The sequence below is a fragment of the Rhea americana genome, unplaced genomic scaffold, assembly GCF_003343005.1.
Source record: "Rhea americana isolate MKP2758 unplaced genomic scaffold, rheAme1 scaffold_107, whole genome shotgun sequence".
Lineage (NCBI taxonomy): Eukaryota > Metazoa > Chordata > Aves > Rheiformes > Rheidae > Rhea > Rhea americana.
Window position 1 is genome coordinate 117,252 of NW_028185117.1, and position 25,850 is coordinate 143,101.

The following is a 25,850-nucleotide window of genomic DNA, read 5'->3' on the forward strand; positions in this document are numbered from 1 at the left end:
AGAGGAAGTCTCTAATGTAATTCCATCTAGATTCCATTGGGACATTGCAGCCTGAGCAGCACTTACTGATGAAAGGAAATCAGTAGTCACATGCAGCTGATCTGCTTTGTGATTAATGCAGAGAGCTTGTAGGGCTCTCAGTCTGTGGCTACAAGAGATGAGTTAACCAGCTCTCCTGGGAACAACCTCTACATGACAGAAGACATCATCCGAGACTGAAGCACTGTATTTACTGTGAAGAGAACAAGCAAACTGAACAGCCTGGTTAGAAGTGAATAAAACCACATTCATCACCAAATATGGAGAATTACCATACAGCTCTCCGCATCTGAGGAAATGACCCTGTACCCCTCTTAAAAGCAACAGAGATCTAAGCAAAGGCATTCAGAGCACAGTTCAATCTGCTCTCATCCAGGTGCCTCTATCTACTCTATCTAGCCAGTTGAACTGCATTCTGAGCTTCACTAACTATAAAGGCAATGAAGGATGACTATCTCAAATAAAAAGTTATAAATACCTAGCTTCTTGAAAAAGTGTTTTGTGTGTGACAGAATAAGTTTCTGGGTAAAGTATACCTAATTTGAGTTAAAGATGGTATTTTCTAAAATTTTAACCCCACATGCTCCATCTAAGCTCCTCTTTGTGCACCAAGCAGAGCTGTAATCAGCATGCTGTATTATGCTTTCATCACACCTGGACAACCCACTGTGTTCAGAGCTTCAGCTGCAGTGTCTCTGCAGCTATGAGTGTAACTCTGGCCAAATGAGATTATGGTGATTAATAACTGTCTATGCTGTGTGCAGGAAAACTACAACCCAGCTCAGTTTCACAGACCTAAGGGCTAGGAAAGTAGTTAAACGCTTCTCCTGCCCATAGGACTAGCTAAAAGTTTCCCATTACAAACACCTATTTTCCACTGCTCATCACTGTGAAATTACAGCCTGAGGGAAGTTGATCACACTTGCCCTCTGCTTGAAATGGATTTTTGGTTTATATTAAGACCATAAAAGTGCAGGTATTTGTAATTATATATGCTTTGAGCAGGTAGCTGGACCAGATTATCTCTGGGGTTCCCTTTCAATGTAAATTGTTTCATGCTTCTGTGAAAATTAGGTCAATTAATAAAAGCTGCTTTAGCCTATTACAGAAATGAAGTAGATTGTGACCAAAAAAAAGTGTTTTGAAGCACAAATTTAGATTTAACTGTGAAATATTATGGACAACCCTAGAGACAGATCTCCATTCTGTTGTTTCATGAGAAGACACTAGATCTGCTGAAATATGCACACTTGTACCGACACTGTACTAACACTCAAAGTCCTCTGCCATTGTTCACAGAATGGGTAAGGTTGGAAGGGACCTCTGGAGATCATCTAGTCCAACCTCCCTGCCCAAGCAGGGTCACCTAGTGCATGTTAGACAGGGTTGCATCCAGGCTGCTCCAGAGGAGGAGACTCCACAACTTCTCTGGGCAACCTGTTCCAGTGCTCTGTCATTCTCACAATAAAGAAATTCCCCCTCATATTCAGGCAGAACTTCCTGTGTTTCAGTTTGTGCCCACTGCCTCTTGCCCTTTCGCACAGGACTATTGCAAAGAGTTTAGGCTCATCCCCTTGACACCRTCCCTTCAAATACTATTCAGTGCTAACTGTTCAGTTCTGAACACTTCTGTATCAACCAGAGCATCACAGTTGCCCTAATGGAGCCTAGTGGGTGGTGCAAAGCTGATTTGGTGCACTGAAGTCAAGGTCTGCAATACTGCCTTGCAGATCATGTATGCCTGCACTGGATACATGCTCCCTGCTATGCTGCCTGCATCTACTACACGTATTGCGAGTAGCATCTACGATGCTGTTACTCAGAGGTCTTGCTTAAGAAACAGGACAGAGCTCTCCGACCTCTCTGAAATTATCAAGGAGTGAAGGGTTTTACTTCCCAAGTCCAGATGTTGGGCATGCTTAATGGAAGCCTGTTAACTCTGCTCTTTCAAGCTTGAATCCTCTTCACATAGCTTCTGTCTACATCTATGTCCCCTTTAGACTTCTTGCCTGGTATGAGCTATGCTATTTACATGATGTCATACTAGGACTACCATCTCCAACTTCCCTGAAGGGCTGAGTAGAAAAGCAAACAGCTGTTGCTTGAGGGAAAAAAATGCAGTGACAAGGACTCCATAGATCTCTGTGAGGCACAGCAGTGTATTCACTTCAGAAAAAATTATTCACAGATTCTTAAAGGAGGAAAACRCTGAAGTGTCCAGTAAACACAGTCTCAAAAAAAGTGCTGTTCCTACTACACTGGAGGTTCCCCTCATCTTTGCCTACTGGATTAAGTATAGCTACCTCCTGTTTTTAGGACTCCTTGTGAAACCAGTCCAAGACCCACCATCTTTCTGACTAGCTGCTTTCTTGGGGGCTGCTTTGTACTGGAAGTTTTGCAGAGGACTCCTCACACATCTGTTACACTTCAAAGGCAGTATCTTCTGACATGCACTGCTACCCAGTTTGCTCTTGTAGCGTCCTCATCCTGGCCTCACAAGAAGCCCAAAGGGAGCGACAATCACATTAGTCATTGGCAATTTCTGAAGATACAATACACTGCACTGTTATCCATATTCAGCCTCTCAAGGCAAAATTTGCATTTTGAAAATTAGACCTACACATCCACACAAGGGAGAAGTTCCGGATAGACCTACACAGCAGCTACTAAGCACCATTCTTGCATCTACAGTGGACTGCAGGACCATAATGTCTTTCCTAAGGACCTGTGCCATTCTACACAAGTTTGTAGATCAGACTGCAGAAGCAGGAGGGGAAGAGAAGGAGGTGGCATGCGTCTATTGTATGAGAGACACCAGACTGACACAGCTTTATCATCTTTCTGAATGGCAAATTAATCATACAACTTGTGTTCCTTCAGATTGCAACTGACTGGTGTATGAACAGAGAGCTAAGAAAAGGGGCAAGGAACAGGAACCTGCATGCACTGCTGAGTACTGAAGGCAGTTGACCCTATCAATTTATCAATGAGGAACTTGTACAATAATTGCTTCTGTGATCATATGCCATGGATCACAACCAGGATTTGTTAATTCAGCAGCAGGAAATAGAATTAGGGCATGAAAAGACAATAGTTCAAGGGCCTGTTCTTTCTCTTTTGCACAGAAACAGTAAGCTGAATTGGTCTGGACTCATTTCCCTCCCTCAGAGGGCAGGGGCTTACAAATCCCTCTTCTTGCCAACAACTGCCAATTTTCAAACAGCGCAGAACTCCCAAGTACAGGCCATCACTGTGATCACTGCATGTAATCAAAAGTAAGATTCCCACCAAAAGTTGGCAGAACTCTCATAAGATAATATTGTTAGTAGCTTTGGAAAGGGGAAGACTTGGCAAGAGTATGCTACTGCAAGGGGACATAGAAGCCATAGAATAGGATATTTCGTTCCGAACCCCACAGACAAACTAAGATCGAGGACTATGCAATGCCTCACAGCTGAAAATCATAGAATCAGTAAGGTTGGAAGAGACCTCTGGAGATGATCTAGTCCAACCTCCAAAATCTGTTGCAGCTTTGCCCAGTAAGAACACATTGTCCAATACAGTGATAAGCATTTGTGGGCCTTGTGCAATAATGGAAAAAGAGTCAGGCAAAGTATACTACAGTGAACACAACAGCAAAACAAATTTTTTCCCTTAGTGACTTACCTCCATCAGAGAGTAAGTCTATTACAACTGCTTGCTAAATGGATAATTTCACTATCTCCTAGAGGTGGAAAGTTTTATGGATTTAATCAACAGAAGTTCCCAGGTGCAAAGCCTACGATGTGCTTAGTCTAGAAATGAGCAGCCTACCTGAAAGGAGTGATCAAAAAAGTAACAGGGAAGGACTAAAAACTTAACATCCTGGGTAAGGAACACAAGCAGAAAGGAGAGACAGACTTGTATTCAAAGAGCATATGGACCATTGAAAGGTACCTATTATATGGAATTCTTAACTCTTAAATTGCTGAAGGCAAAGAGCATCTGTGGAAAGAGGGCTTGCTCTTCCTTGCCATCCGCTGTTGGGTCACCTGGGTACTGGGCTACAAGACCCTCTGAGCAGCGCAAGCCCAGCCAGTGGTGATACTGCACTGGATTTTTCAAAGGGCATTTTGATGTTCAGCAGTGCCCACTGCACAAGAGCAGTGGTCCACTGCAACATCTGCAATTTTATCTCAGTTTTCTAACCACTGTTGGATCCACAACAGTGAAGTATCTTCAGAGACAGAAGAGGGGTTTTTGAGTCTGGCTTAGGCATAGTCTCCTGTTACCTAGCACAGCAGCTGCCAAACAGGGAAAAGCAGGTCCCCCTTCCCTCTGTCCTGGCTCCAAAAATAAATTCCTTGTGGACAGTCACAAGCTTCTGGGTCTCAAAATACTGTTCCCAGCAACCCTAAACCGCTAAAGCCGGCCTCGCCAAACCCTAAGCCCCTGCTCCCCCACGACTCCGAGGCCGCCCCCATCCTCACATGCACATAGACCACCAACGCCTAACAGCGCCACCACCCGCCTCCAAAATGGCCACCACGCGCACCGCCCTCAGCCCCGGCGGCGGTGGGGGAAGTAACCGCCAGCGGCGGAAGCGCGCATGCGCGCCGGCGAACGCAGGCAGAAGATGTCAGCGCAGGGGGACTGCGAGTTCCTGGTGAAGCGGGCCCGCGAGCTGGTGCCGGGGGACCTGTGGGCGGCCAAAGCCTGGCTCATCACAGCGCGAAGCCTCTACCCCGCCGACTTCAACATCCAGGTGAGCAGCATCAGCAGCCCTGCCGCTGCAGCGGCCCTGAATAAGGACGCAGCGCTGCCCCACACAGCCTTGCGGCGCGAGCCGCCTGAGTGACGAGCGGCTCGGCTAATGGCAGGCGGGAAGGGGCGGGGTCTGCCGTTGCTGTGGTTACCGGCGCCCCGCCGCGGCGGATGCTGAAGCGCCGGTTGTCGGTTAATGTCTGCGGCTGAGGCGCCGCCGCAGCGGCCGAGCGCAGTAGCCGCGTTTCCCCTGTGGTGAAAAATAAACTGTTTGCAAATACGTGCCGCTTCGTGTGTTTCACAGCACTAAAGGAAACCCTACTCGCACGGGTGGTCTATGAATGAAGTAAAAGTGTTTGTTAGTAATGGTGATGGGGGCGAGAAGGGATCCTTCGTGCTTCTTCTGCGAAGGAAACACGATGGTACGTTTGGGTTTGCCTTTGCTAAAAAATTGGCCGTTTCTAACAGTTTTAAAATACTCATGTTGTCTGTGATTTCATAGCAGCTTGAGGGTTTACACTGCATTTGACTGAAAACAAACTGCAGTCCCACAGTGTATCAGATTCTTACTGGTCTTTTTATTTACATAAAAATAAATCCAACATGTTAATATTAGAGTACTTATATTAGCATACAGAAGTTTATGCATATCATCCATAGCTAGATAGTCCAAACTCTGCTGCTAATTTCTACAGCAGATGTTGCTATCCTTTTGGCTCCCTTTCTGTTTGTCAGGTGTGGGCCTAATGCAGCAAATTAGGGACAGGCTTTTAGAGCAGAACAACTAACCTGCTTCATAAACATGCTCAAGAAAGCTAAAATGCTCTTCTTCCACCTTGCAGTATGAGATGTACACCATTGAGAGAAATGCTGAACGGACAGCATCTGCGGGTAGACTGCTCTATGACATGTAAGTAACCTAGCTGGACTGAAATAACCCCCTCGAATCACATCTGAAGTTCCTGAAATGTTCTGTTTGCTCCAATACTTGTGTCCAAAGTCATAAATATGAGAGTTTCCAAAAATATAACACAAGCCTTCTTGGTGATCTGCATGGATAAGCTAAGCAGAAAAAGTCTTTAAGACAGAAACAGGCAAAATGTCCTTTGCTATTTGTCCAGGCAAATTCTTTCATAGGAAGGTTTCAGCTTGGAAACTGGTGTTGAGGTCATGGTGCATTTCTTGCCCCAAACTGTTTTCCAGGTTTGTGAATTTTCCAGACCAACCTGCAGTGTGGCGAGAGATTGGTGTTATTACATCAGCATTAAGGAACGACTCACAGGACAAGCAGACACAGTTTTTAAGAGGTAAGGATTCTGCTTGGTGAGCGAGTAAAGGAGTCTAAAGGTAGGTCCTCTAGTTACGTATCTAGTTACGTAACCTCTTTTGAATTGCACGTGGCTTCTTGGCTGCAGATCTTTTTGGTCACTTTAGCCTTACAAACTTTACCCAATGGACTAGGATTCTAAAACAGAGATACAAGGAGCTGATTACCTTTGTCTCCAGTATGGATTGGAAAAGAGACTGCATAGGGAGTAAGTGGAAGGGGACTTACCAATTATAGTCCAAATGATTTCAAAGAACAGTGAATAGTCTTAGAAGTATGGTGAACTTGTACATATAAAATGAACATCATGAAAATGGACAGCAGTCAGAACTGCTTGCTGGCAACTGCAGGCACTTTTGAAAGTGGGATTTACACATGACAAACTAATCTAATGTTTGAAGATGTGCCTGAGGAACTAAAAGGATGTATTAATCTTCATATACAAACTATTCTAGTTGAAGAAGCACTTCTGTGTTTTCATTTAGTATATTTATTTTTCAGAGAGAATACATTTAACTTAGAGTGACAATATTTTGGTTTCTTTTCAATGTCTCTTAGAAATTTTAAATGAAGGTATATTTCTATAAACAAAGTGTTAATTGTCAAAGCAGAAATGTAAGTAAAAAATGTAAATGAGGTTATTTGAAGAAGTCACCGAAAGAATCTTAAAGTGTTAAATATTTAAGTGTTATGATTGAGTAATCCACTGAATCAGCTTTACTTTTTAAATAAAGTTCTGTGCCCCCAAATAAACAGATAAATGTTCATGTGGGCTTCTCAGAGAATCACCTTTTTCCTTCAGAGCCTGATATTTACTAGAGAAAGATATAAGGAAATCTTTTTTACTGGCTGGCAAGGTGGTGCTGACTAGTCTTTTATCCCATCATCTTTATCATTCAAACATAGTAAGTTGAACAATTCTGTTTTTAAGGATTATTTGAGACTCTTCCTGGTCGAGTGCAGTGTGAAATGTTACTAAAGGCCACAGAGCAGTGTTTTAACACACTAGAAAGGGCAGAAATGCTACTGCTCCTTCTGCGGCGCTTTCCAGAGACTGTAGTACAACATGGGGTAAGATATAACTCATTTTAACTATTCACAGCATTGTCATTCTGCTTGAGATACTGCTGAAACATCTTTTGCTTTGCCTAGTGGGTGGGGTGGGTGTTTTATTCATGTTTAATTGAGGCTGATTGTTCAGATGGCTACATCTTGAGGTTACCAGCAGCGAAGAATTACACATGCAACAAATGAAAGCAGATAAAACAAGCTTTTGCATTGTAAAGGCAAAGATTCCATGTTAAAAAAAAAAAGGGCAGAAGAGCACAAAAAATAGTTTAGAGGAATACTATAGCCAAAAAGTAATATTCTTTCAGCTTTTCTCAGTAAGCTTTCATTTTGGGGAGCGCACTTTGAGGTCATGACCAGACGGCAATAAGCAGTGTGCTTGCTCTGACTTGCTGAAATACTGCTAGAGCACTGAAAATGATGACCTAATCTTTAAACTGTTGTGGATAGAAAGTAAAACATGTTGACTCTAGAAAAGGTTAGCTTAAATTAGTTCTCATATTTGCATCAGACAAGGAATACAGAGTCTGTTACCAGAGCTCAAATGAGAAGCAGTAGCTTTTCAAGCACTGGTAATTCGAACTCTTCTACTGATCTGTGCATGCCTTTACTGATATATGGTCATACATAGTTTTTCTGTTTTCTTGGTTTTGCTGTCTCCTGGCATTGCTTTCACCATTTACTAAGTAAGGATAGTTTAACTAAGTGGAGGGTAACATATTAGGGGGTTGCTTTATAGTTATGCTACTGATGTATCCACTGAATGATTGCTCAGCATCATCGAATCACATAGTTTTAAAAGCTTCTAAAATTTATTGTTTGAGTTTTGCCTCTGTGTGTACAGGTAGGCCTTGGAGAAACCCTATTAGAAGCTGAAAGTATTGAAGACCAAGAATCCCCAGTGAACTGTTTTAGAAAATTATTTGGTAAGAAAAGATTAACGTGCTGATTTTGCAATATAATTTTATAAACTTAGTATTCTGTTAAGATAGTGTTTGTTGAAGTTAGCCAGTTTTTGCTGTCGCTATGAAGCAAAATCTTTCATTTGATTTCCATCTTGCCAGTTGCACTATCAATTATAGTTTTTCTGTACCTCCATCTGTTAAATTGGTAATATTCTACATACCAACAGTTGTTCACTGTCGTGRTAGCAAAAATCAGACTTGTCCAACACTAAGAAAACTTTGTCATCAGTTTTTAAACCATTTAAACTGCAGTTATATTTCAAATAGATCCTGAGTTCAGTAAACTGCTTTCAGGATATTGTGATTAAGAAACCGCTTTATTCAGAACACGTTCAGGCCACATTAGTCCAGGTTGACCCTATGAATGACTAATGCCAGTTTATGCCATGTGAGGTATTTTGTGATCCTTTGTGGTATATAGTTAGCCAGAGATAGAGTCTCACATTGCTGATTGAAGAGTTGCTTAGAACAAATAGGTTTAAAATCAAAACAACCAAAACTAAAACTTTTTTTAAATATATATATGTTTTAGTTTGTGATGTTCTTCCTCTAATAATCAACAACCCTGATGTTCGGCTTCCTGCCAGCTTGCTATATAAATATCTGAATAAAGCCGCAGAGTTTTATATCAACTATGTAACTCGATCTACACAGACTGAAAGTCAGTATCAAGGTAAGAAGATTTTTAAAAGGTTAGCCTTTTTCAATATTGTTGAAGTGCAGAGTATAAATGAAGAATACTATCTCCTGTAGAGAAGGATTAATAGTCATATTTGATGTTTCTTATATCTTTGATATCAAAATAGCTCACAATCATTTAACTAATTAGTTCTCATATGTACTGAAAATGAGGTCAAAGTGTCCAAATCTCCTTATTCCAGCCTTACCAACTCTTATAAGAGGAGGCAGAAATACCTAATGTTTTTTTGTCAACCTCTCAGTAAATGTTTACCCTGAGAACTGAGATGTACCTTTTTACATTTTTCCTTCTTGAAAATAAATCTGTTGGTTTAGATTTCTGTATGAAGAGAGAAACATGCTTGTTTTCCTAGGTTCTCAAGATTCTGCTGATATTATGTCTCCAAGCAAACGTAGCTCTCAGAAATACATAATAGATGGTCTCACGGAGAAATCATCCCAGATTACAGATCCTTGGGAGAGGCTGTTTAAAATATTGTCTGTGGTGGGAATGAGGTGTGAATGGCAAATGGACAAAGGAAGAAGGTGAGAAATGCATAGATACTTTTTCTCAAGGATAATTTGACTTAGTTCCTCAGTAAGTTGGGCTGAAGAAAGATATTAACAGGTGTCATTTTGTATAACTTCAGTCCAGCTTTTCTTTCCAGAACACATAACGCAGAGCTACAGTGTACTCCATGAAGCACTTTTAGATTATTTCCTAGAAATTAAATCTTTGTTGACAAAAGTAGTCCTTAAGAACTACTGTACTATAATATAGGTGATTTAAACCCACAGTCCTCTAATCAGTCTAATCAGACTCCTAGGAAACTAGGAGCTTCTGCAAAGAGGAAAAAACCAAGTCAAATACATAGTGAAATTTTACTGACGTGCATTACCAGCCATCACTGACTTGCAGCTGAGGGATTTCCCAAGCCAAAACGTCAGGCTTTTCCATATCCATTATGCATCTTTTCCTTCAGTTTTGCAGTCCATGTATTGGATTTACATTCTTTCTCTCTTCCTCAGAAGTTTTGGTGATATTTTGCATAGAATGAAAGACCTCTGCAGATACATCAGTAACTTTGATAGTGATGCACATGCTAAATACAAGAATCAAGTAGTGTATTCCACGATGCTGGTCTTCTTTAAAAATGCATTCCAGTATGTCAGCAACATCCAGCCATCTCTCTTCCAAGGTTAGTTTCTAATACTTCAACTTTTGTAAAAACTTCTTTATTTCATTAACATCTGAAAGTTCTTTTCTTATTAGTCTGGAAACTCACCTTTGAGGGTGACATGAGGCCTTTCCATAATACCCTCCCAACTTGTTAGTCTATCAGTAGTGTATAGGAGCAGCAATAGGAGATCAGACCAAAGATCCATCTAACTCAACATCATACTTTCAACCTTAATTAGCAGTAGTTGCCTAGCAAAGAGTAACAGGGCAAGCATTGTATGAGATGTCACTGAGGTGCGTTCCCACCCCTTTCTGTCGCCATTATGTTTGTACCATTATTCCTGATTTTGGTCCCCTGCAGCTGATATTTTCTAGCCTTCCATTAAGAGATTGTAGAGCTTCCACAAAATAAGTGAAGTTGCATCAGGAACACACAGCAAATATTTTCCAATTCAGTTTTTATTCAGTTATGTTTCCTTAAGTGTATAAACTTCAAAGTTGGTTTTCCTTGTATAGTTAGATGCATAATCAGTTCAACAATATAGATAGCTAAGCTAAAGAAGCAAATAACATGGCAACCTGTGTGCAAAGAATGTTAGCCACTCTAAGTTAACAGATACAGGAACTGATTGAGTTGAGATTTTTTTTTTGCTTTTGATCCAGAAGGAAGAAGTGTTACGGTGTGGCAATGAGGTGTTTTTGCTCTGCATTAGTTTTAGCTATAGGTTCTGCTTGATTCTGATTCTACAAAGAAAATGAGTAAAGCATGAGTAGAGTCTTCCTTTCTAAGCTGTACAGTTGTTAAAACTCGTGTTTTCAGACTGAGCCACTGGAATACATGCAAGTGAACTGAAGTTAGCTGGCTTATCACATGTTGCTGCATTTAAAACAAGCTGAAATCTCAAAATCCTTAAGTAGAAGTGAAGTGAAAGGTCTCAGTATGGTTTTGCTGTATAATTATTTATTATCTATATATGTTTGTGTGTATGTGAGGGTATATATATAGATATAGCTTTATATATGCAAATATACGTTGTTTTAATCAGTTTTAGGGAAGGAGATAATCCAGATCAGTGGTCAAAGACCACATTCCTCTTCATTCACAATAACTGCAGTTAGACTGCATCCTCTAAAAGGTGGTGAGATATATCAGATACAAGAGTTTAAGAGTAGAGGTGTCAGGGAGCCCTAGTAGAAGGGGAACCAGAAAACAAGAGTGACCCCAGCCTACGCAGTGCCCTCACTAACCTAGATGCAGTCACACAGGATCCAAACTCAACAGGCAAGGTAACGTGCTGGCAACAGGCTCTGTCAACAGTCTCAGCCATGACAGAGTCAAGAACCACGTTCAGGGTCCACCTAGTCAGCAGCAGGAGACAGAGCCAGGACTGGTGGCAAGCTACGGTGTATGTCCAATGGGTCCATCCAGAAGGCAGTGGCAGGGCTGGAGACTAGCATACCTACAGCACACCTCAAAAGGGAATGTGGGACCAGGCCTGAGGTTAAATGAAGCCACTGGGCCTATGGGCAGAGGGGCTGTTTAGAGGCCACAGAATTAGGCTGGTCAGGGCCACAAGCCTGTTGATGCCTTCAGCACGCTGACAGTAGCTCTAACAAAGTCTTTACGTGTCTCGTATTTTGGGACTGCTTCCTTGGACTGGGAATAAAGAGGTGCTGGTGCCATAGTAGAAGTTCTCAAAACATGTAGTACCACAAGGAGAGTTAGGCCCTCTATATTTTCAAGATACATTTTGCTCATTTCTACTTCAGCATTACATCCCAGTGGTATTCTATGCCTTTTGGCCATTCTGTGCCATTTCTGTCTTCAAGGTTTTTCCTACTTCTCTCAGTAAAAATGAGGAGAGTCTATGTATTTGGAGCAGGAAATACTTTTTTTTTTTTTTTTTTTTTTTTTCCCCATTGTATCTCCTCAATCCAGTAGCTCTGAGCCCTGATCTATGGGTTTCTTTTCGCATGCACAGACTTGCAAGGAACCTCTCGAAAGAAAACTCTTCAATGTGTTTCTCTTACATAATTAATATCTGCCTTGTTGGAGACCTGAGAAGTGAATGAGGCAATTCACACTTCTCTCATAACTTTCAGGCTGCCTGCAGGATTGGCAGGAGTCACTATTTGATTTGATGCTTTACGGGTTTATTTTTAGTGCTACATGCTAGAAATCAATTAAAAGCACTGTAAGCTTAGATTCTAGAGCACAGTTAGGCAGAAAAACACAACATTGCTCTTTTTRTATGACTGTGTATAATTTTAATTAATGTAAGAAAGGGTCTGCAGCCCAAGTAAAGGATAAGGTTTGGTTTGATTTGGTTTTGTCCAGGACAGGAGATTTTTGAGTAAAGGATACAGTATGCTTGCCTGCTACTAAGAACATTTCTGGAAAGGAAAGCACTTGCTTAACTTGCATTCATTTAAAGTGTTATGAGTAAAAGAAAAAGCCAGTCCTTCCTATTCTAGTGTTGTAAGTAGGCAGCTCTTTGGATTTTAGCGATGAAGCTGTTCCAACCTCTCCATTGTGGCACTTTCATATCTGTTTTCTCCTGGATGCTATTTTCTACATTATGACTCAGCTCTATTTAAAGTTCACATGGGTTGTGGTGGAACACAGTGGAATATATGATGGTACAGGAGAGGTGATTTATGGTGTGTTGTAGCCTTTGTGTAGAGGACATTTAAATGAGGATATCTAATTGCAACATAGTCAGTGGAGATAACACCATTACTTGTTAGGGACACCACGTTAGCTATTCCTTGTAGCATAAACTTCTGTTGTAGTGGTCTCCTTACATAACCCCTTTGAGTAGATGGGGAAAGCTTAGTATATTTTCTGTTATGTCAAAAGACAAATTAGGTTTTTCTTATACTAAGATATCTTATTAAGTTCTTTGCGGTTATGAATGAGGCCTTAGTCTTGCATCCTTCTGCAAACACAAACAGAAAAAATGCCCATGAAAATATTTGTCTGCACTACTGTCTTGTCTGGCAGAGGTTTTAAAATGGGAAAACGGATTAATGGATTTCCCCTTTACCTCATATTTCTATTTATCTGGACTCTGCACATCTATGATACTTGATTGTGTGTTAAAGGAGAAAATATTTTGAGAGGGAAGACTTTCTCAAAATTGAACATATACTAATTTTATTTGCGATTAAGGAATGTTGTTCCATTTTATAGCTAATGAGACTTACACACTGAGATCTGGAATAAGTTGTACCAGATCCCACAGGATGTTCTGTGACACCGACAGAAGCAGTAAAGATGTCTTCTATGCTTTGAAATGAGGCATTTTGTAGATGATGGTTTCTGGCAGTCAGTTAAAGGCTTCATTCTGTACAACTGAAATCACTTGGAGCATAGCTGACACTGGATGAGCCTACCAGAGAAATCTCGTGATGAAATAAACTGACTTCTTTGAGACAACAGTGCCTATCAGTATATTGCGTTGATTTCTTATAAGAATGTGCTGGGAATATTGCTGTGCTTTGGTATGTTTATGGCTGTTAACTCCAGAGCCATTTGTTCTGTTTACCTGTTGAATAATTGTATTTATTTGAAAATAAATTGATGAGAGAAAACATGGTGCTGCCTAAATATATCTTTTAACTACTGCATAAGTAAAAGCTTCAGAACTATTCTGAAAGTGTCAAGGAAGCTCTTGTGATTTCTGATTAATGTGCTCTAACCATTGCTATAAAGACTGCTTTAAGAAAAGCATCACTTCACCAGCAWAACTTAAGCTTATGCAACGTAGTTGAATTTAATTTCAAATTGTATTCTCTAGCATTTAAATCTTACTCTTGAAGGGAAAAATCAAGTTGAAGTAGGCATGAGACCTTTCTGATCAGTTTAGAGCAGTCTTCTGTTTGTTTCTCTTCAAATACAGGTCCAAATGCTCCAAACCAAGCCCCACTAATTCTTCTTGAGGATGTGACCAACATTTACGGTGATACAGATATTGATCGTAATAAGCACATACACAAAAAGAGGAAACTTGCAGAAGGAAGAGAGAAAACAATGGTAACTTCTCCAGACTATTTCCTTCTTATCAAGAACGGCATTTTTACTGGAATTTAGGCAGCAGTGGTTTTGGTACAGATGCATTACTTTGGAATTGCTGGTTCTGACCACTGTACTATTGAATGACCTCTTTTGTGATACTGCTTATCATACTAACCACTGAGTTTCTTCACAGCAAAACAGATTGTTCTAACATTAAAACAAGCTAAGTGAAATACAGAGAAGTCACTTAAAAGCACTTGCACTAGGATCTTTCAGTCTCTAGTACACGACTGTTTTCATGTATTAAGTGAAACCTTTGTAACAAGTATAAATTAAGAAGTGAACCATTTTGTTTTATATTGACTCTTAAGCAGAGCTCAGATGATGAGGATCCTTCTGGGAAGGGGCGAAGTCGCCATATTGCAGTAAATAAAGCTGATCTTGCAAACTCTATTGAAGTATTAGAGAGCTTTAAACTGGCAAGAGAGAGCTGGGAGCTGCTGTATTCCTTAGAATCACTCGACAAAGGTAAAGATAAGTGCAGAAAGACTTGCATTTATACTTCATTATTGTAGTTAAGAATCATTTTAGTATCATTAAAATCAAATTCTGGTCATTGGGAATCCTTAAAATACATTGAGTCCTGAGTATTACTGATATAGGTTCCAAAAGGAAGCATTACCTTGTTATATTTTTAATTTTTTTGCTTTTGGATTTTGTTCCACTCTTCATGCATCTTTACTTGTTTACCCACACTTTCTTGGAAGCAGCTTTTTCTGAAGGAGCAATTGGTTAGTAGCGGTACTGATAATATTAGATGGCTACTATAGTTTGTTTAAGAGGATAGTGACTGTGTCTCTCCCTTTCTGATAATGTCAGGAACCGTAATCTTGAAACTAAGCTTTTCTTTTAAAAAGTAGTACAAAACAGTATCTCTTAGCTACTTTTAAATTTGTTGGACACTGGGAAGAAATATATAATAAAAATATGATTGTATAGGAAGAGAGTATCCCATATTTTAAAGGATTTCACACTTTTTTCATGTTTCATTTTTCAGTTCAGCTGTATTTTTATAGATTTATTTTTCTTAACCAAAAGCTATGAAATGCTTCATTTTCTCTTCTCTGCTTTCTTCTCTACTATCTGACAACTTATATAGAGTTCACCAGAATTTGTTTGTCATGGAAGACAGACACTTGGCTTTGGTTAAGAATCTTTCTTACAGACATGATCATCTACCAGGTAAAAATAAAGTAAAAAACAGTATCCTGTAAAAATGGTGCCACTGCATTGCTCTTTTTTCCAGTGAATAGCTGTCATGATTAGCTTCTATAGCTGTCTACTGATTTTGTCCTTTAAAGTGTGACCCTTTTTGGGATGGAATCATACCGTTCTTATTGCAAGCTAGGTATCCTGCTGGTAATACTCTTCTTCTAATAGCTGTTTGCCAAGCCCAGCTAGTTTTGGCATATGGAAAAAACCACTGTGTTGGCATTTTATACAGTAGATATATTCAGTCATAGGGAACAGAAGCACAGTTTATTCATCTGTGAATGTGTCTGCTGGAACACAGAGAGCAGAATTTTTAAGCAGCAGCAGGTTTTAAGATGTCTCAGTTAAACTAAAAATGTATCATTCTCATCAAAAATCATTCCAAATACTATCCACAGAACAAAGGTTGTTCTTTGTTCTTTTCTGTGTTTCCTGGAGGGGAGGCAAGAGAGTGGGAAATCTTTTTTTTTTTTTGCCTGAACCTTTACCTTAACAAGAACTATTTTCAAACTTTACTAGAGTAAAATAAAGAAATGATTAACTCTGAAGACCGTTACTGTTTCAGTTATAAATGAGATTTTATAAACATGCTTTTTAAAGCAGAATTCTGTTCACGTCTTCTGTCTTCTCACTGCCTTGCAAGGGATTGATCCACGCTGCTGCACACACCACATCACTGCAGCATTTTCTGTTAGGTTAAAATTTTGAAGTCATTTTATTTGGGCACCCTATGTTTTGAAAGCTTTCTATAACACAATTATCATTTTCATCATTTGACCCATTGTATAGAAAAGACCCTAACACAGTCTTTTTGCCTTCTTTTTAAAGGGACAATACAAAAAAGCAATTAGCAGTCTACATCACTTGGCAGCTCTTCAGGGCTCTCATTCACCACAGCAAATTACAGGACAAGGCTCCTTAGAAAATCAGAGAGCGCTAATCCAGTTAGCGACTTGCCACTTTGCCCTTGGAGAATATAGGGTATGTACAGCATTCCACACACTGGTCCTTCATTGACTGGCTCTGTGGTTCTTGTTTGTGCCTTCCTTTGAATTTTCCTGTTAGCCTGCTTATCACAGGATACTGGGCAGGTCCAAGCCAGACTCTACAGAAAACTCCTTGCTTTATGGGGAGAGAAACGACAGATCCTGCAACATCTAGCTCAATTTCCATTAGCATCTCCTGTATACTATCTACTTGGTAGTTATGATTTGGGGGGCTTAGTCATGATTTTTCCATAGTTACAGGTCTTTAAGTTGTCTGTAAGTGTAAGCTTGATTTGAATTGCTTAACTTTGCTGTTACAATTTTTAAAATGAGGGGAAAATTCTTGTGTGTAGTTGTCATGTGGTAGAGGCAAGAAAGGGGTTATCATCTTCAAAAAAAATGTAGTTGCCAGCTGATGGTATATGAGACTCCAGAACAATATTGCCTGGTCTGACCTCTGAACTTGCTTTACCTTTGAAATACTTTGTTTTTACTGTGAAAGCAATGCATGGTGGTCTGAAGTCAGTCAAGTGCCAGAGCTAACAATAAAGGCTAGGTCTCATGAGATATGTTGTCACACTCATAATACTGGACCAGTCTTCTTTTCTTCCTCTCCAGCCTGCTAGTTTTCATTAGAAATCTGATTATCTCTCCCCTCAGACCTCTTACAGTCTCTGGGAGCTAGCATTAAAATTTATAGCAATTCTGTCATGCCATCAAATTGCCATTTTTCTTTTCTATTTTTAACGTGGGCTGAACAACCTTTTAAAAGCTTTTGTAGGAATTAATTCCAAAACGTAATCCTTCAAAATAAAAGTTTTTGACTGCAGTTATATTGATCTTACATCATTCAAATGAAGAATGCAAATGAATATTTTTTCACAATTAAAATAGCTTGTATAGGCTCCCAGAGATAGGAATTACATTAAACTGACACAGCTATTTCTTTTTTGCCCAACCAAACTATGCTGAACATCAGGAAGTCCACTTAAGGTCCAGCCGAGAATTTTGTGACTATAGTTTTGTTTTGCAGTCTCTGAAAGTTTGAATCACTGTTAATATATTCAAAGTTTAAGAACTTTAAACATAGACTCAACATTATTGTCTGTGTTTGTTTTTCTTTTGTAGCAAACATGCGAAAAAGTGCTTGACCTCATGTGCTATATTTTACTTCCAATACAAGAAGGAGGTAAAGTACAAGAGGAGCAACCAAAAGTCAAGTCTAAATTCAGGAAAGGTATGGAGATGCTAAGTCCAGAGTTAGTTCAGTTTTGGTTCATGCATTTCTGTTGGGTTTATAATTCCTCTCTTTTTGTATTGTGAAAAGGGAGGGTGTTCTTTATGCTCTTTTTTCTTTTGTGAAATGTTTTCCTACTGGTACCCATTCAGGTGTATTGACAACAAAGTTCTACCACAGAAAAAGAGAATAAGAACTTTCTAAATTTTTACCTCTACATTTTGAATCCTCTGCAACTTATCTTTAAAGTTTTCCTCAGTATCTGACAGTAAGCAGTTGCAGATTTGTATTTCTCCATTCTAATTTTTTGAAAACTTAGAGAATCATGAGGCTCCTGAAGAAGTGTGTCTCACAACTTCTCTATTGCAGGGTCTGATTTGAAGCTTTGGCCATGTACCAGTAGAGCTATCATGCCCTATTGCCTTCATCTGTTACTAGCTTGTTTCAAGGTAAGCTATAGTCAAGGTTCCAAATTCTCTCATGTGTCTAAGGCCTGAATTGTGTAGCTGGGGTCCTGAAACTGCATGGTCTTATCCCAGTGTTGTGAAGTGCTGTGCCTCAAGTGCTCCACACCTAAATGGGTTGGGGGGGAGGATTTGTGAAGAGGGGTTTGCTCTCTCTGTTTACCAAATTACCCCATTCTCTTCTATTTATATTGGTTTTAAGCAGAGGCGATAGCATTCTTCTCAAAATATTTTTATCTATATCCAGACTTCCCATATAGTTGGTGGAGAGAATTTGGTATTTTGGATGGAAATTTCCAACCAATTTTAAGTGTTAGAGCAAAAGGAAATACACTCTTAAAGAGCTTGTTTTACATTTGCACAGATGTGGGTGAGATTAATACCAATTATTGGTAAAAGCAATGTGTCTGTCCTGACTTGTTCAATCTCAATCTTCTCCTTGAAGCTCAGAGCTTTCACAGACAGCAGAGATGATATGGCATTGGGCCATGTGGTTGTTCTGCTTCAGCATGAATGGCCAAGGGGTGAAAACTTGTTCCTGAAAGCCATCAACAAAATCTGCCAGCAAGGAAACTTCCAGTACGAGAATTTTTTCAACTATGTTACAAGTATCCTTTCTCCAAATAAGACTGTCTTTCACATCCAAAAGTATATGCTGGGRTATTGAAAAAGCTGTTAGATAGTTTCAGCAGCAGCTCTTTATGAACTAAATTATGCTTTTATTTATATACCAACCAAGGCTCTTGTAGTTGGTGGCAATGCACAATGGACTATAAACATGCCCACTGTCTCATGTTCTGGCACTTGAAAGCATGCTTAAATACACTGCTATTGCACTTTCATTCAGGGAACTGGCAGTTGCTTATGCTGTTAATGGAAGTGATGGCAGTCTTTCCAGTTTAAGTCGGTCGTTATACTGCAAGACTGTTGTTTTGCTACCCCATCCTTAATCACAGATAAAAATTAGTAAAGAAATGGCACCAGTGCTTCAAGGAGTTTAATGATCTTGTTTTTCATTTATCAAATATTTGGCATGGGTAAGATTTTCGGAATGAGTTGTATCAAAGTCCAAGCAATGCATGTCTGATTTATATAGTCAGAGGCATCACATATGCCTTGACCAGCATGCATGCATGTGGTTAGCTTAGTGTTTCACCTGATCAGACATCTAACCATGGTCATTAGGAAGCAAAGCATCTAACTCCTATGTGAGACAACTAAATTAAAGGTCTGTTTGGAGGCAGCAATGAGAGAGATGTAAAAAGAAGATATTTGAGGAACAGAAATTGAACAAAAGGCTCTTCCTACAGTCCCAGCCTCACTGTGCCCTTACTTTGATACTATGCACTGCCAAAAAAGACAGTAAAAACAACCAGGGGAAATAAGTTTGAAGAGAGAGGGTCTTAATGACTTGAGCTTTGTTTACCTCTGTTCAATTTGCACATATCGCAAGAAACTGATGTGTATATCCTGCTTCTTGAAAAGCCATTCCTCTTGAAATTGAGGAGAGAGAGGAATACATGCTGTGATCTTCTTTACCACTTTAAGAAGGATAAGGAGGAAAGTTTATTGATTTTTCGCTATTGAAATCTTTAACATTTTCTTCAGATATTGATATGCTGGAGGAATTTGCTTATTTAAGAACGCAGGAAGGAGGGAAAATTCACCTGGAATTGTTGCCAAATCAAGCAATGTTGATCAAGTAAGGATAAGAAAGCTTTTAATGTTTTGTTAATGTTTTCTTTCAAAAAAAGGCAGTGTGTTGTGGTTGTCTTTGTATTCATGTTATCCTCTTGATAATGTGCTTGTCATATGTCTTTAAGGAGTTTAAATTTAATGGAGTTCGTTTAAGGAGTTCGAACAAAGTCTTGAGTTTCTTTTTCTGAATCGCCAACTGAATTGTGGACTCTTATGGGTTTCTTCAACTTTAAACTCCTTTAATTTTACAGAGCTTTGTTTTTAAATATTGTATTTGTTTTACAATGATTTACATTACAGTAATTGCAGTATTGCTCTTTCAACCAGAAACTTGCTCTCTGTAGAAATTCTTTAAATAATTAGGCTTGAGTGCAAGGTGTTTTTAATAGTTTTTCTGAATAGTAATGCTGAACAGAAAGTGCTGTTTGTTGTAAAAAAAGTATGAAAGAGCACTGAATGAAGAAAAACTTACATATAAAGCACAATTTAAATTACACCCCAAGTAAACTCTAATCACCTTGCTGCCTGGAACCAGCAGGTCATCTCTTGCTATGTACTGAACAAGCTTATTCTGCTTAGCTTATTACAAGACACTGGMGGAAATTAATAATTTGGATTAAATTCCTAGGTGTTCTTAGCTTTGAGTCAAGACTGAACAAGTAACTGCTGAAGGGTTTTGGAGAGAGAATGCTTTGGAATATCATGGTTGTTTATTAGAACCTGTGGTATTTTCTTTTGTAAGATGAGGCTTGCAAAAATGTGTCAAATTTCCAGCTTGGGTCAGTGTGTTCTGGCTGTTTGCTTTCTAACTAGAGATAAGCTAAAGTTTTCAAAAATAGGAACCTGAGAATAGATAACTGGATCCAATAGCTTTCCCCAAGTTAAATGATCAATTTTGTCAGCATGAGAAGTATTTAATGATGTGAAGACGAGTGCCATTCTTTTGCAAGTTTTCTCCCTGCTTTGCGGAATGTAAGAGAAGGCATCGGCTAGTTACAAAACTTAGTGCTGAAGACCGGTAACATCTTAGCTGCTGTCTCAGGTTAGCTGAAATGGTTTAGTGCTATTTCAGTATTTCACAGCTTTTGTTTTGATTTCCCTGATAGCTATTACTTAGTGTTTTGACTCCACCAGTCAGGAAATAGGTGGTGAGCAATGTTGCCAGCAAGAGAGAAATTGCTCTTCAACCTCCTTTCAGCTGGTCTTAGAAATCCTGAATGATGAAAGTATTTGGGGAGGAGAGGTCCATTTTTTTTGTGCTTATTAAGCCAAAATGGCCAAATGTCCTGTCCAACCCAAAGGACCTTCTATCATGATGTGATAGAAACTGCTTCATCAGAGAGCTGATGGGAAGGCAGTTCAGGGTGTAGTTCACTAATAGGAGATGACATGTACTCCCCTGGCACCCCAGATATTTATTTAGCTGGGCTGGGCAGGAGGCTCAGAGATGATGTGACCCGGCAGTATTAACCTCAACAATGTTGGTTAGCTCACTGCGTTCCCCAGCTGGGGTTTTGGAATAAGTGCGCCAGCTCAGTCCTGTTTCCTGGAATGTGACATAGCTGCCTTGAAATGGTTTGTAGTCTATTTGTGGTTCAAAAACTGTGGGCTGGCCTGCATCTTTCAAAACTATGACCAGTTCGGGTTATTTGTGCTGCTGCACCATCTTCCTAGTAATTAGCAGAGGTGATGTTCAGTCATGCTCAGGAAAATTTGTGGGATTTTGCCAGAGCAACCTGAAAAGCAGAGCAATACTCCTTTGCCTGATCTCTCTTCAGGATAAACTTATGACCTGCCTCTTAACTGCTGGGAAACATGTTGCAAGTATTGTATATTTAAAGAAGGACACCTTTTGGTTTCATGACTTACCTGTAAATTCTGCATTCTGCTGCTAGTGTTTTTGCTCAGTGCCTTGTACTTTACAGGAAACTATATTCTACTTATATTTATGTGTGTGTATATATATACGAATATATATTTCTCTATATAAAAAAAACTATAAGACTTTCCCTGAATCCAGGAAAGCAAACCACAATGTCAAAAACTGAAGTAAGGTCTTGATGGGCTGCAGACTAATACTGAGGTCCTGTAAAATGTATACACACCTTGTGAGGTTCCTCTTTCCTCAAATCCATTATGGGACTAGGGAGGTCCAGGGTTTTTTTTTTTTTTGTTTTGTTTTGTTTTTACTGGTGATATAGCCAGCTCATTCTGGTCATGCTGTCAATGAGACCGTCTACAATGAACGCTGAATTTGGCTATTAAGTACTTTTGAACTGTGTTCTAGACAAGCCATCCTTCATGGTTTTACTAATTACACTTGACAGTAGTGGCAGTATTACCTCGTGAGTTAAGGAGGAAGAGAACAGTGTGCAAGAAGTGACTGATGAATATTATGCTCTTGTTTCTGATAGTCTTAATCTAATGGTAATACTATGCAAGACTCTTAATTGCTTACTGAACGCTGGGTAAACGTGATGTGAAAACTGGTGAATTTTCTCTCTGTCCATGCTTCCGTCTCATCCCTGTGGATGGATGAGGGAGATCTCAGTTCATTTGATCTGCAGAAAAAAAAAATCCTCTTAAAAGCGTAATTTCTATTCTAATTGCACATTTGGGTATGTTTAGCTCTGACCATAGATCCTGTGAATAGTCATGAAAAACAGTTGTGCAGAATCCCTTTTGTAAACCTGGGACACGCTAGGACCAATGCCATTTTGTTGTTACTTTGTATTTTCTGTCCCCCACATCCACTTTGGAAATATTAGGCTCATTCATGCCAAGAACTCTGGAAAAATTATCTAATTTAATTAAATACTTCTTGTGAATATTTTATTTCAGGCTATTGTAACTAGCTGTGTTTCTGTACTGCTGTACCATCCCTTCTTTAGCATGATTGATTTTTTTAGCATAGCTCTCCATCCATATTCATTAATAAATTAAAGATACTAAACAAAATGCCCATGTGTTAGACCTGAAGATAGGCCCCTAACTCTGCATCTTAGGTATGTGGCAAATTGCCTTTCAGCTGAGACAGCTTTTGGTGCTAGCGCATGCAACCTCAGCCATAAATGCTACCTTGAATGTTCCTCTTGCCAGAGAAAAGTTACTCTGAGCAGAGTACTTGTGCTCTGACATTGTGCCATCCCCTAGCAGCCTTGTTTGCCTGTGGTTTCAATTTGGGAAGACGAAAAAGATCCACTGCGTGCTAATGAAAAGATACTTAAGGAATGCATCACAAGTACTGTCACGTAGTCAACTTGGCTGATACCCGCTGTGCATGCATTTGGTTTGGGCTCAGCAGCAAATCCCTTAACTCCCAGTTGTGAGCTCTCCCGATGTGCTGATACACTCTTGCCAGCCCCGCAGAGGAAGCCAGGCTTTCCTCAGCGCTCTTCGAATTAAAAGTCTTTTGAGGGACACATTTCCTGGGAAGAGCCAAGACAGTTCATTGTATTACATCTGTGAATTGTTTTTGCACCAACCACTGTCCTTTCTCCCAGCGTATCTGCCTGAAAAATGCATATATATATTTAGACCATGGTTGCAGAACAGCTTCACAATGAAATCTGTGGATATAGGTTTGATGCTGTTTGGGTCCTGTGTCCCTTCAGCTGCTCAGTGGTCTAGTTGTTACCTGGTCTCCTCCTAGTTCTCTCTTGTCCCTTTTTCCGGAGAGTTGTTTTGCACCAGAGGGGGAGTTGGTGTGTGGGTGTTTGAATGCTGCTGTTTGCTGTTTTTTAAAGGACTTCTAGCCCTCCCATGGGGTTACTGCAGCAGGAATTCATACCTGTGCTACAGCCCAGCATACAGACTGCTGACAGGTACCAAGTGGAAAAACCCCACTCATAGTGTGCTGTGTTTTGTCAACATGTTTTACTGCCCATGATTTTCAGCTCTTTGTTACTCAATATTTATCTTTTTTTTTTTCACCATTTGTGCCTACATTGCCTGGCAAACCATGCTGTACTACTATAACATTTCTTTTTCTTTTTCCCATAAGTTGCCAGTATCCGTGTTCTTTCAATTTAATAATCATTGTTGAATTTAAACAGAAACGTAGAAATCGCAAACAAATGATACCAATGTCCTATTAGCAAAAGGTTTCAGATACAAGTGAATAACCCTTTCCTTTCTAAATAATGAACGTCTGCATCCTTTTTGTAGCTATTTTTCTACGTGTAAGTTTTTCTGAATTCCGTTTTCTGTTGTCTGTTATATGACAAGCAACTTTGAAACTGCTGCTGGCCTGCTCAATAGCTGCAGGATGCATACTGGCCTCTAGGTTACATTTGAGGCAGTAAGGTGGAAAACAGGACTTGCCGATAAACTCCAACTAGACAGTGCTGCTTTCAGAGCTGTTTTGCTTCTGCTGGCCTAGCCCATCAATGAATTGCCTAGTCCCCTCTCCACGCAAGCCCTTTGGCTAATAACGGTTGCAGCCTTTTCACTATCCTGTTCGCATTTTCCACGTTACAGATGTCTCTGCTGGTTTGGGTGAGAGAGTGGTACGGACTGTCTCCTTTGAGAGGTCACCCCTCAAACACTGCACTGGCTGATTTAAGGGAAGGTGGAGGGTATTGCGGGTGAGGGCAATTCCCATGCTTTGCCCCTTTTTAGTTCCTGCATCTTTGGATTGGCAAAGATTCCTTTACTCCTTTACTCCTTATTTTAATTTGCTTTCTTTCTGTGTGCTTGCTGGTTCTGTCCAGCTCTTCCTTTGTTAGTCTTGACTCAGGACTTGTTCTGACCTTAGCATTTTTGCTTTTCTCCCTAAATTCCTTTATGCTGCTCCTTTAGTGGTGCTAGGGCATTCATTTCAGAGCATGGCTTTTGCCTCCATTACCTAAATAGGGCTTGCAGGCAAGGTGATAAAAAGGCTTGGATTCTGGACCAGTGTGAGTAAAACTTCGTGTTTTGGCATTGCCAAACATCATGCTAAGGGCAAGACTTAAGGTCTGGAGTGCTGCAGACAGTGTGGCTGTTTGGGGACAAAGAACTGTTAAAAAGAACCACCTCGAATGGGGCAATATTGCCAGCGCTTCCCCAGCCAGGATACTTTGAGCTGAACTTTTGGTCATGCTAGATTTAATCCCTGCCCAGTGTCCAGCAGCTCCATAAACAGCTGGCTTCTGCTGATCCACCCTCACAGCCTGACCTGCTTTTGTGCACTGTGTTGGCCCATGAGGTGTTCTACCTACCTTTCATTAACCCAAGAGTGACCCATACCCGTGGGATCATATAGCTCCTTGCTGCACTTTCCTCCTGGTACAAGATGCCCTCTGCTTTTGTGGTGGCAGCCACATCTGCCCCTGCACCTGAGAAAGCAGGTTCATCTTTTTGCTTTTCTTTCAACCCAACCTATTTATAGAAACGATTTACAAGGAGGAAGTGACAAGATAGCATAAAATATTTTCCTTCCCCAGACAGAAAAAAACTCTATACTTGTTGGGTTTAGAGAGCAGACATTTGTTAGCTAGAGTGGCAACACCTGTTTTTTCCTCCAACAGCTGCTATAATCAAAGCATAGGTGCTTATGGAATTTCTAACTGTTGTAAGCTATTAAACACTATTTAAAAAAAATAGCGTAGCATGTGCTTTGGCTTTTCTAATATAAACTCAGGTATGGGCAGTAGATACATGGCAAATGACATGTAGTATGGCTTAAAATAACTATAAAAGGCAGAAAGTAACCTGTATTTAATTTTGTCTCTCTCTTTTTCTGTCATGACTTAAGGCATCATACAGTTACCCGGGGTATAACCAAAGGAGTGAAAGAAGATTTCCGCCTGGCCATGGAGCGCCAGGTTGCACGCTGTGGGGAAAATCTCATGGTGGTCTTGCACAGGTTCTGCATTAATGAGAAAATACTGCTGCTTCAGACTCTTGCTTGAATGGACTGGACCATGATGCAATGTCTCTTACGGAGAGAGGGGAAGGCTCCTGAATTAACAGCAGCCCCACTGTGGAAAATCACGTGGCCATATGGTCACAAGGTCCCTATTAGCTGCAGGTTCTGCAGTACTCAAACACTGCTCAATGTTTGCGCACTGCTAAGTTTTCTTACAGGAGTAGATGAAACTTTATAAATAAAACTTTATTTAAGAAGTCTTCTGTAATGTCCTGTTTCTTTTTTCCTGTGGCGTTATACTGAGGTAGCTGCAGGTGTGTGTCT

At 40.0% G+C, this 25,850-nt stretch overlaps 2 protein-coding genes across 12 annotated transcripts in view; one reads left to right on the forward strand and one right to left on the reverse strand.

Annotated features, from left to right (window-relative positions):
* Positions 1 to 4,670, reverse strand: part of CSGALNACT1 (chondroitin sulfate N-acetylgalactosaminyltransferase 1) — a 58,653-nt gene extending 53,983 nt beyond the window's left edge. For all 8 annotated transcript variants that reach the window (XM_085309813.1, XM_085309790.1, XM_085309781.1 and 5 more), the window contains exon 1: positions 1 to 4,670. The gene's annotated coding sequence lies outside the window, so the exon portion shown is untranslated.
* INTS10 (integrator complex subunit 10) lies at positions 4,638 to 25,786 on the forward strand. Of its 4 annotated transcripts, none has more exons than XM_085309706.1 (18): positions 4,638 to 4,783; positions 5,625 to 5,692; positions 5,986 to 6,089; positions 7,041 to 7,180; positions 8,022 to 8,103; positions 8,675 to 8,815; positions 9,195 to 9,366; positions 9,850 to 10,019; positions 13,903 to 14,036; positions 14,390 to 14,546; positions 15,178 to 15,260; positions 16,119 to 16,271; positions 17,405 to 17,513; positions 17,883 to 17,962; positions 18,423 to 18,585; positions 19,586 to 19,679; positions 23,422 to 23,499; positions 25,413 to 25,786. In XM_085309706.1, exons 1-18 carry the CDS (start codon positions 4,655 to 4,657, stop codon positions 25,567 to 25,569), a joined length of 2,214 nt encoding a protein of 737 aa, XP_085165832.1. In that variant the 5' UTR covers positions 4,638 to 4,654; the 3' UTR covers positions 25,570 to 25,786. The 4 variants fall into 4 exon arrangements, with proteins under 4 accessions (XP_085165832.1, XP_085165840.1, XP_085165848.1 ...); XM_085309714.1 differs by having other exon boundaries at positions 14,393 to 14,546; XM_085309722.1 differs by lacking the exon at positions 23,422 to 23,499.
* Positions 25,787 to 25,850: the final 64 nt, after the last annotated feature.